Below are 11,534 nucleotides of genomic sequence, written 5' to 3'. Positions count from 1 at the left end.
TCCAAAGTACAGCACTAATTTGTGGGTTAGAAGGCCTGTCCTAATATAATCTAATCTCCTGTAGCAGTAATACCCCGAAGCACGGTAAGGGTGTTTTTTAGTGACATCATGCCAAATCCATCTGTGCCTGCGACTGAAAATGTGTGAACCGTTGTCTGTTTATTCTGGTGATATGTGTGTGTTTTTCTTGTCATAAGTGAGTTAGTGTAATTGTGTGAATAATTGCATGCACTGGTGTATACTAGGACTGATTAGAGGGGAAAGTCCACTGCCTGGCTCTGCACAGGTTTTTGAACAGAGACAGGCACATAAATGGCGTGAGGAATCTTGTTTTTCTCCGTGTTTATCTTAGCTTGCAATTAGAATCTCCCTGGCAGTGTTTCTACTGATCACTGTCCCAGTTTCTACCACACACACTGACACTCAGCCAGAGTTGTCAGTCTAGGCGGTTGCAGGCATGTATGTAGAACAAGATGCTGTCCGTCATTGGGTCTGTACAGTCTGACTCTGTTTTGATGTTCTTTCTTTGTTTGTTTTTATATCTTCTCTTTCTTTTCCCCCTCCCCCCTCTTTGCAGATTTTGCACTGCTGCAGCTGACAGAAAGCTACGCCTGCTGACTTCTGATCTTCAGGATAGGCATGAAGTCAAGGTAGTGCAACATCTGGACCACATTGGCCAGAATTGCTCTTGTCAGTTGGCGTCAAACTTTCTCTACTTAGCACTGACATTTGGTACTAAGTGATACAGGACATGTAGCCGTACACACAGAAAGCAGAGCTGCAGTCAGTTTAGAAAACCCAAGTTTGATGGAAAATACTCACTGTTATGGATCATGTTTATTGACCATGTGTTTGCTTTTTTCACTTACATATTGTTTTTCTCTGCTGTTGCCTAGGTGATGGAGGGCCACACTAGCTACATTAACCATTTGGTGTTCGAGCCCACAGAGGGGAAACAAATTGCTTCCGTCAGTGATGACCACACTTGCAGGTCCAAACCATTTTGTTTCTATGTGTGTGTGTTCCCAGCTTCTGATTTTCAGTTCTGTTCTCTGTTAATGGTGCAGAAAGTCCTGACTGTGTTTCCACAGTGAAACTTGATGCTAAGCACAACATGCTCCGGTGTGACTGTGCGTAAGCACAGAGCTGCTTTGTAGCTTTTCTAGCTAATTGGTTAAATATGGAAATCCAATTAGCTGCAGAAAGATTTTCCTCTCTAAGGGGGACCTATAATAAGGTCCCGAAATTTTCCTTTTCAATTAATGCTAGAGGAGGGAAAAAGTGTGTCAGTAGCCAGGGTCACTGCAGGGACAACCCACCTCTACATCAGGAGGTTGGTTCTCTTGCAACACGCAAACCTCTGCTACAGTGCTGGGCCCTGTTCTTATATATTGTTTAATATACAGTACGTGTATAAATTCCGTAAATTAATTTAGATACTTCTAGATTCAAACCAAAAATTGCAGTGAGGCGAATATCAGGGCTGCAACTGACAATATTTTTCATCATAGATGAATCTGCTGATTATTTTCTCCATCAAATGCTTGGTCTAAAAATATGAGAAAATAGAGAGAGTGTGCATCACAGTTTCCCAGAGTCCAAGGTGACATGTTCCGATGGCTTGCTCTGCCTGACCAACAGTCCGAAACTCAGAAAGTCAGTTTACACTGATACAACAGAGAAGAGCAACAATTCATCACATTGGAGAAGCTGGAACCAGAGAGTGGTTGGAGGTTTTGCTTAAAAAAATGGAAAGATTAGTTGATTACCAAAATGGTTGAATTTATGTCCATTTATTTAAGTGATTAATTGTGCCTGCGCTAGTTTAAGTGCTACTGTTTTTACCCATTAAGGCTGTTTGGAAAATGTGAGTGGTAGCAAGGTCAATTTGGTTGCAGACCATTGGGAGTCTGTATTTGGTCTAATTTTTTTTTTTGATGCATCTGAAAATTACATTTCCTTTTTCACGTTGGCTTAATAGGGGTGGTAGGAGCAATTCACATTATTATCTTGATTCTTATCTCCTAAGATTGTAAATTAATTAATAGATTCTCAAAGATGATTTGTGTGTGTTTATTGGCTCTTTTTAAAGTTATGACCGTTTAATTTATGGACTTTCGTGGACTGTTAAATCTCTTTCTTTCAATTTAATTGGATGTACTTAGGGCTGCCACTTTTTCAAAAAATCAAGTTCGACCAAACAAAACAAAATGAACAGAACACACAGTTTCATTTGAAATCATTTGAATGCAGCCAAAGTAGTCTAATCGTAAATGACTGTAACATCCACAGCCAGGTAGCCACAGACAGCAGGATCCGCTGCCCTACTGGAGTGACAAGCTAACATTTCTGTAAGGCAATTGTAAGGAATTTTTAGTCTTTAAAATTTGATACGTTGGTTTATTGTCCAGCCCTAGTACACAGAATGTACTTACAGTACAAGTCTCTCTAACTTTACTGAAGGGATGAACACCATTCTTCCAAATGATATTCCCTCGTTTGGTGTTTTGATGATGGTGGTGGAGAGCGCTGTAACACGATGGTCCAAAATCTCCCATAGATGTTCAGTTGGGTTGAGATCTGGTAAACGCAAAGGTCCAAAGCACATGATTCACATCATCATACTCGTCAACCATTCAGTGACCCCTCGTGCCCTATGATGGCGGCATTGTCATCCTGGAAGAGACTGCTCCCATCAGGATAGAAATGTTTCATCATAGGACACAGGTGATCACTCAGAACAACTTTGTATTGATTTGCATTGACCCTTCCCTCTAAGGGGACAAGTGGACCGATAACCATTCCAGCAAAATGCCCCCCACGGCATGACGGAGCCACTGGATCCCCTCACTGTAGGGGTCAAGCCTTCAGACCTGTACCGTTCTCTTGGTGTACGCCACACATGCACTTGCCCACTTGTGGAGAATATGCCGAAGGATGACTCATCTGGCCATATCAGTGTTTTCCACATCTCTGTTGACCAGTGTCTGTGGTTTTGCACCACTGAACTCTCAAGTTTGCATTTGTCTCTATAAAGAGAGGTTTATGCACTAGAAACCCTACTCCAGTGTCCGTCTCTGCGTAACTGTCGACGAACCGTTATCACTGATCATGTCCTGCATTGACAGTCTCAGTCACCTGAGGAAGAGTTGCTCTTCTGTTTTTTTTTTTCTCACACACGGCACTAATGCACGAACATCACGGTCATCAAATTTGCGCCATCGACCACAGTTTCCAAGCCTGTTTACTGAAGTCTTTCCTATAGATCTACATGCAGATGTCCCTTTAGTCACTGTTCCTATTGAAACACGAGTCAGCCGATGAGCTTTTGTGCCTGATTCTCCTGCCATCCGTGCCCCAACAATGAACCCCTCTTTCAAAGTCACTCTTAGATCTTTTCCCTGCGCCATCTTGCTAGAAAATCAAAATCAACTGGACCTGCTCAGCATTTTTATACATGCCACAAAGCATGATTGGATGTCAGCTGCTTAACTGTACCACGCAGTGCACCTGTGTGGAAGCATCTGTATTTCTTGTGTTTCTCCAGTCATTTATTCAGGTTTTTCCTTTAATTTGTTGTGTGTGTGTGTGTGTGCGTCTGTGCGTGCGTGTGTGTGTGTGTGTGTGTGCGTGTGTGTGTGTCTCTATATATATCTATATAGAGAGATAGAGATATATTTTATATACATGTATTTATATATATATATATATATATATTATATATTTTTATATATAAGAATAATGCTTATAGTTAATATGAAAGCTGTATTAAATTTGTGTCCCTTCAATGTTTATCTTAGACGTCAGAACTGGTTAATTTGCCATTATAAAACACTTGGACAGCTATTGGCTTGTTGATAGTCAAGTCCTGCTCAGTGCCCTTGTCCTGCCACATCAGTCCGTCTGAGATCACACAGAGAGAATGAGTCTCCTCCACTCCCGTCCACTCTCCTCTCCCCCTCCCTCCACTGACCAGCCAGAGAAAACAGGAGTGCGCTCCATCTGCTGAAAGATTTAAATTCTGTCATGTTGAGAAAATATGGGACGCGGGAGGAAGACAGAGGCGGAACAAGGGATAGATCAAGTTAACAGGAGAGGACCTTCCAGTCAGCCCACACAAACTGAGGCTCGATATGTGAGGAAGAAACTGGTCCTGCAGAAAGGGAGGGTTGGAAGTGTATGCCTGCATGCATAGGCTCATGACCTCTCCATCACTCTGTTAGGTTTGGCAACCGTGCCTCTACTATAAGTTTGCTTAGCTTTGTCATCACTGTCCCCTGCAGTTGTAGGAACTCTGCTCTCGCCAAGATGCAACCTGACACTGCAGCATCTAGGTGGGGAGCCAGACTCTACTTCCTCAGGGGAGTTTACATCTGGCCCACGTAGTCTAAACAGCTCGCGATATCAGTATAGATGGAGTGAGTCTATGGGGAAATGTGCCACCTAGAGATCACAGGGGCCCACTGCAGGGTCCTGAGGGGATTTGGGGTTGACTGAGTTCACCAATGAACTCAGTATAACGCACACCTGCTGCAGCTGCTTCATTATGTATATGGTTTAAAGCATTTTGTTCTGTTCTCAGTGATAATCTGTTTCTCTTGATCTTACTGTTGTGTAAAGGAAAACAGCTTGATATGTCATCCATGCTTCCAACCTATCTTCTATCCCAACCTTTTTTTAGAATGACCTATCACCACAGCCGTATTAGAGGAGCTCAAGTACCCCTTCATCAAAACCACCCATCACCATGCTCTAAATATGTTTCTATAAATGGATCAAAAACTAGATGTTATTTAACACTATTAGTTATAAAAGGTTACAACTGTTACAATATTTTTTCATACAGTTGAATTGTCAGCGTTTAGGTTGGTTTGGTTAAACTTGCATTTGTGCTACTGCCACTTGCGTGCAGAAGTGAGATGTTTCAGCCATTTATCCTTTTTTACATTATGTTAAGCTATCAATTTAAATATTTATCCATTACTTTTAGCTATTTCATCCATTTAACCATTACTTTAGCTAGCATTATCTTTTTCAGTCAGTCAGTTACTTTTAGCACGTTATCTCTTTCAACCATTTCTCCGTTACTCTTAGCCATGTGTTTAAATCATTTAGCCATTACTTTTAGCTAATGTTATCTATTTCAACCATTTAGCCATTACCTTTAGTTTACTTTTTCAACTTCTATGCTTGCTTGCTAACTAGTTTTCACGCAGTCAGTCAGCCTTGCTTAGCTCGAAGCTTACTGGTTATTGTAAATGTACTAAAGATCAGTATCGCACCAATTTGTGCTTATTTTCCTCTGTATTAGAAATATTTGGTTATATTTTTCAAATCAAATCATTATTTCTATTTTTTTAAATTAGTTGAGCTAATCCACAATCTTTCCACATGTTCCACAAGTACCCCTTGTTGGGAGTAACTTTTCGTCTAATATACATATCTTTGCGAAGCATTATAAGGGGATCGCTGAATTCACCAGGTGTATGAGGGAAACCAGGTCATCCAAAAAACATATCGAATGGTTTCAATAACTCTCTCAACAGTAAAAGTGCAAAGGATAATGTTAGTGTTTCAAATCTAAATTAAATCTTGAGCAAGTCCCGTTAGAATACATGCTGATGCAGACATTGTGCACCTCAACCAGGGCGACCCTGCCAGGCACTGGGATGGGATTATATTGTTTGAATCTTCCAGTTCTCTCCGTCCAGAGAGTCACCTTCGATTATTTACTCTGCTCTCTACAGTAAATCAGATCACACAGCGCTAACGGCATTTCCCGTTTCCTCCACATATGGGAAACACTGAAAAACTGTAATGCTCTGGGCTCGATGTTTTCTCACTTAGATAACACAATACAGGACTTCAGATGTCCTTTTCAACTCTGTTGTACATGGACGTGGAGTGTTATTGCTTGATGTAGTGTTATGCAATTATACAGTGTTTTATCAGAGGCGGTCACGCGTGTTTTCGTGTCTCATGTCTTTCACCTCGTTCGGTAAAGTTTATGTTTTTTTGGGGAGCCGGTGCTCTCCATTTGACGGGCAGAGTGGTAGACCACAATTTGGCCGTTGGTGGTGTAGCGTGCAATTGAGCTCTGCTTGGCTAGTGGTCTGAAAGAATAGGGTTTAGTCGTTGTTTTCCTGGTGTGGTCTGGGGGTTTTTCTTTTTTTTTTTTTTTTTCTTCTTCTTCTTTCTTTCTTCCCCCCTCTCCGCCTCACTCATGCTCCACAGTGGAGGCTCTGGCTGAGTCTGCACATGGGCAAAGGAAAGAAGCCCAGAGTTTCGACAGGGCTCTGTCCTGCTGCAGGGGAGACGAGGCAGGAAAAGTTGAGTGTTTACTGAGGTCTTCATCTGAGACGGGGCATATCCTCCCCTACACCGCACCACTGAGGACATCAATCTCTCCAACAACACACTTGACATTTAGACGGTCTTTGGAGGTACTTTTTGGGCTTTATTAGATGATGTCTTCTGCATGACCTCATCAGTCAGCGCCTTCCCATGATTCACAAGCGTTTGTTTTATATTCCCAGAAACACTTGTAGCCTCCCACCACCCGCCCCTACACCCCCATCCCCACCTTTTCTTCTAGTTCATGGATCGTTCAGATGTGGTTAACCATAAATCGAGGTCTCAGGAACCGCATCTCTCTTCATCCAAGTGATTCATTACATACGTGGTGTTTCTCAGCTGCTTTTGCTATCATAGGTCTTATTTAGTTGTAGAATAGGCTATTATTTTAATAAAGTTTGGTCATAATTCTTACACAAGCTTTGACTCTTGGTTAGTGTTTGCTTGCAATGCCTCCTTCTTTCATTTGCATAAAGTAGGATGCTGTTCAACTTCTCTCCTCTGCTCTTCCTCAACTGACGTGCGTTCTGCTGCCCTCTCTGTACTCCGCAGAAAATGAATGGCAGTGGGCCGCCCACAGCGAAACATTTGCTGTAATGTGAGTGGAGCGTAACGCCGACTCAGGCGAGGGTGATGTTCCTCCCCCCTCTGCCCCTGCTATCATAGCTCAATGTAATGTGAGGATGCCGTTTTCCCTGTAAGAGGAGTCCAGCATAAGTCTGTCTGTCCTCACAGCTCAGGGCCCAGATTTGAGAAAAGAGCTTGTTTTCCCTGGAAAATCATGAAGACCCTGTACATCACTTGTGCACAACTAGCAAGAGTTAGATAAATTAGGAGCAAACATGAACTTGGATGAAAACATATCGTCTATCATGCCCGCATTATGTCCCGTAAAAGCCTTTTATTCGTGTGTCTTGTATAGAGCCACAAATGTAGGGAACAGTTGAGTCTGCGTTCTGTAGAAAACACAGCAGGAGAAAGAACAACTACATGCCTTTTTTTTTTTTTTTTTTTTTTTTCAAGGATATGTTGGCGTACGATAATGAAGAAACGTGTGACCGTATCTCTATCAGGGTTAAGACTGTGTATGTGTGACATTTAGGCTTTCTGGACAATGAACTATGTCTTGTTTTTCAATGGAAAAGAACCTCGGGATGGTGATCTTTGTTTTGTTTTTTTTGTTTGTTTTTTCAAGCTATTACATAAGCATCTAAGGATGGCTCAAATCCGATGCTATTTTTAGAAGTTTGCTATAAAACCCTATCTTACTTGTTAATTAAGAGGTACTGGATTTTGTTTTGGATTTTTGTATCCATATCATTACTAATTAGAATTGATTTAAAAAATCTTGTTTCTTACCCCTTCACTATAATGAGACAACTATAAAGGTTTTTGCAGTGAATTCTCACAGCACTTTAGGTTTCCAATAAAGTAGTTACTTACAAAGGTTAAGATTTTGCTAATATAAGGTTAGTTCCAATAAAGCAATAAAAGCAAAGTAAGTTATACAAGGTAATGCTCTGTCTCATCAACTGTGCTGTATTTTATTGCTGTTCATTTTAATACTCATTTTAATCTATCTGCACAGGGTGTGGGACCTGGATGGCAACGAAAGCACTACTCTCAGACTTCGCTCTCCTGGAATTAGTGTGTGCTGGCACCCAGAAGAAGTCTTTAAGGTAGAGTTTTTTTTTTTTAGATACGCTCACATTATGAGGTCAAACTCTTGGGTTAGTTGTCCATATGCAACAAATGAACTGTACACGCACCACTGTATGAGTATAACATAGTCAGGTGTGAGGTTTGTTGAACTGTAAAACCTAAATTTGTCACAGGTGTCTGCATTTGTTTTCTCTCAGGCCAAGTAGCCAGTAGATGACAGGACAGTTGATTAGGCTGTTGCAGTTGAGTTTGTCAGAATTGGGACAGGAAAGGTGTTTGTGGAGCCATGTCACCTGACATTTTGTGGTGGGCGTCATTTAATTGTCCTCCCATGCTCCTTGCTCATCTCATTTGTCCTGATTGTTATCAAACATACTTTATATTCTTGCGAGCGGTCGAATGAGCCAAATAAAGATTCTGCTGAGCATTTAAATAGAAAGGCCACCCTTAAAGGTGGGGTGCCACCACATAGAAAGGGTTGAGACACAAAAATTGTTTAAATAGGGATGATGATGGTATTCATAGTGTCGCAGTCGCTTAAAGCGCTTCAGAGAGTCAATTCAAACCCTGCCTTCTTTCTCACCTCTGTGCATTTGGCCAGTGACTGTGTGAAGAGGACGAGATTGTCGCATTGTCAGTGTTAGAAAATGACAGAATTTTTTGGATGTAGTTGCCCCTAATTCTGAAATCGGAAAAGGTGTGGGGGCAGGCAGTCTCAGACGCTCTTCCTCCCCCTGACAAGTACTTCTGTTGAAGAACACTGATAATGTTAGCACTGACTTTGATGGAGTGCAATCTGTTTGTGATTTTTCAATTTCTCTACCATTACATGCTGGGAAGGGCTCTATTCCCTACGGAATAATCGGGTATTGAAAACAGATGGATGGAAAGATACGTGCAAATGCTGGTTTAAGTGACCTGTCTGTCCTCCCCAGTTAATGGTGGCAGAGAAGAAGGGGACAATTCGCTTCTATGACCTGGTCACCCAGCAGGCCATTCTGTCACTGGACTGCGGCCAGTCACCACTCATGTCGGCTGACTGGTGCCTCACCAACACCATCAAAGTCGGGGCTGTGGCAGGCAACGACTGGGTCATCTGGGACATAACTCGTTCCAGGTGAGGGAATGTATGGTATTCATGCTGCTTGGTGTGTTGATGCGAGATATGTCTCAACCTTGTGCTCATTGTTCGCAGTTACCCACAAGAAAAAAGACCAGCCCACATAGATAAAGCAAGATTATTCAAGTAAGGAAATTGATTCATTCCTTTTTAATTAGGCTGTTAACTGTTGATATTCTATATTCAACGTGCGATGACATTCAAATGGATGTTATCCTCCTCTTCAGGTGGTCTCGAGCCAACGAAAACCTCTTTGCCACCACTGGATGTCCAGGAAAAATCAGTAGTCAGTTACTCATCCACCATCTTGGCCACCCACAGGTCAGACAGATGCTTTTCACAGTCCAGATCATTATCTTTTTTTAATGTTCTTTACAGCTCCAGTCTCATGTCACATACTGATGTCGTTGCAGCCAGTGATTATCGGATCAGCAACAGTAGGATCAGGTCTCAGCTGGCACCGGACACTTCCGCTCTGTGTGATTGGTGGCGACAGGAAACTTTGCTTTTGGATGACTGAGATGTAGACATCTGTACAGAGACTTTCCATTTTGGATAACTAGGTCCTCTGTTTCTATTCTAGTAAATGCTCAATAAAATATTTTTCTGAGTATCTGTCGAGTTTGTATGGAATTTGATGGAAATTGGCTGCATGCTTGAGCTTTGTTTTTTATTTCTCACTACCCCTTCAGGTCAGCTACAGCGGGCTGGGCTTGTCTCTGCGAAGGGCTCGTTTTTCTTTTCTGTGAAGAGTGAGTTACATCAGTTGTCTGTTATGTCCTGCCAAGAGAGCTGTAGTTCAAAGGAATGCGTCAAGGCTTCGTTGCCAAATCTCCACTTCACCAGTCAACATGATCATACTACAGGTGTTCTCTCTCCGACTGTTTCTCAGTTTTACCACTATCCATGACAGACGTCTCAATCACTTCAAGAATATATCTTTGTAAGGGCTGTTCCACCTGCGCTGGAACACAGAAAATCCACAGAAAGGTTAGGATGAGGAAAAGCTTGGAGGTCTGGCCGTGCTCCAGCTGTTGGGCAAACCCTGTGTGTGTGTGGGGGGGGGGCTGGGTTGTAAGAAGTGTAATCATATGAAAAGCTTTGGGAAGCATGGGAGTCTCAGGCCATTTCAGGTCATCTTCAGCTCCATGCCATGCGAACTGAGTGGTTGGTGAGGATGCAGGGAGAGGACGAGATTTGCATTACCTTGGTGAATAATTATCAGTGCTTCGCAGACCAAACATGGAGGTCAAGGGATTACTTGGCAGAAACTTGTAATGCCCTCTGGTAAAACAAGGACTCATTGTACTGTCACAGGAATGCCATGTGTGAGAAACCACCATCTCCACTTTCAGTCATTTCGCCGGCTAAGCTGCAGAGGGCACTCATTTAATTAACTTGATCATGAATCATTCGAGGTGACTGCTGATCACTTGTTTCCACAGATGTACTTAATCTTCAAGGGTGTAGCATTGGATAAATGTGCATTCATACTTTAGCGTCTAACAGAGACGTTTATTGTACTTTATTAATGTATATGTCAGCTGAAACACTAGGTTGTATTGTGCAACGATGTTTCTGCATGACGGAACGGAGTGAGTACAGGCCGTAGAGACCTCCACTCTTTCAAACCAGTTTGTCAACCTTGTATATTTCTTGGACAGGGCGTATTAACCGCCATCCACAAAGCATAACATGCTACTGCTCTCCTGGTCCACTCCTTTGTTTGAACAAGTCTAATGTGGTCTCCACTCTACATTTGCTGTGCTTTAGGTACAAGTGGTGCTGGAGCAGCTGCATGTAACACGGGAGATGTCAATGTCAGAGCAAGAGGCTGCCATTTTCAACTGTGCACACTGAATGTTCTCCAAAGAGTGTTAAAGCAGCCATAGAGGGCACTGGAATCGCTAACTGAGCCAGTTTCCTCTGAAACATGCGTCACGAATCTCGTTGGCTTTACAAATCCCAGTGACTCAAGGCCACCATCTGATGGCCAATGAGCAGAGTTGCATGAAGATTTAAATCCATTTTGTCTTCTACAACGTATGATCCATCTTGGACATCTTAAAAACTCACCTCTTTCCTGGAAGCACGTCCTCACATGTCACTGCCCTAGGCCTCCACCTTACCTTTGATGTATCCTGAATGAAGCTATTGTGCTTCACAAACAGTTTGATATCTTGTGGTGGTGTGTGGACTAATAACAAACTGTGAAATGGATGAAAGAGAGATCAGACCGCCTTAAAATCCTCATCAACTTTCTCCTAATCTCCCCCTCAGATAATTCTTCTGCAGCCCTGCCAACTATAAGCCCAGGCTCAACAAAAAGCGAGCAAATAAAAATAATGAGGAGCATGATATGAGGGGAAACAAAGAAAGAGATTAGAGCTCTTTGAGG

The 11,534-nt window shown here is 42.4% G+C and overlaps 1 protein-coding gene across 5 annotated transcripts in view; it reads left to right on the top strand.

The window, feature by feature from the left end:
• The window catches only part of nup37 (nucleoporin 37), a 15,821-nt gene extending 6,070 nt beyond the window's left edge, over positions 1-9,751 (top strand). For all 5 annotated transcript variants that reach the window (XM_040146430.1, XM_040146413.1, XM_040146404.1 and 2 more), the window contains exons 4-10: positions 578-650; positions 897-991; positions 7,943-8,033; positions 8,952-9,133; positions 9,212-9,262; positions 9,364-9,457; positions 9,550-9,751. In XM_040146430.1, coding sequence (XP_040002364.1) covers positions 578-650; positions 897-991; positions 7,943-8,033; positions 8,952-9,133; positions 9,212-9,262; positions 9,364-9,457; positions 9,550-9,663 — 700 coding nt within the window. In that variant the 3' untranslated portion in view covers positions 9,664-9,751. The remainder of the gene's footprint in view (positions 1-577; positions 651-896; positions 992-7,942; positions 8,034-8,951; positions 9,134-9,211; positions 9,263-9,363; positions 9,458-9,549) is intronic.
• Positions 9,752-11,534: the final 1,783 nt, after the last annotated feature.

This window comes from Xiphias gladius, chromosome 2, assembly GCF_016859285.1.
Source record: "Xiphias gladius isolate SHS-SW01 ecotype Sanya breed wild chromosome 2, ASM1685928v1, whole genome shotgun sequence".
NCBI lineage: Eukaryota > Metazoa > Chordata > Actinopteri > Istiophoriformes > Xiphiidae > Xiphias > Xiphias gladius.
Note: the sequence above shows the minus strand (reverse complement) of the source record. Positions and strands in the feature narration are given on the sequence as shown.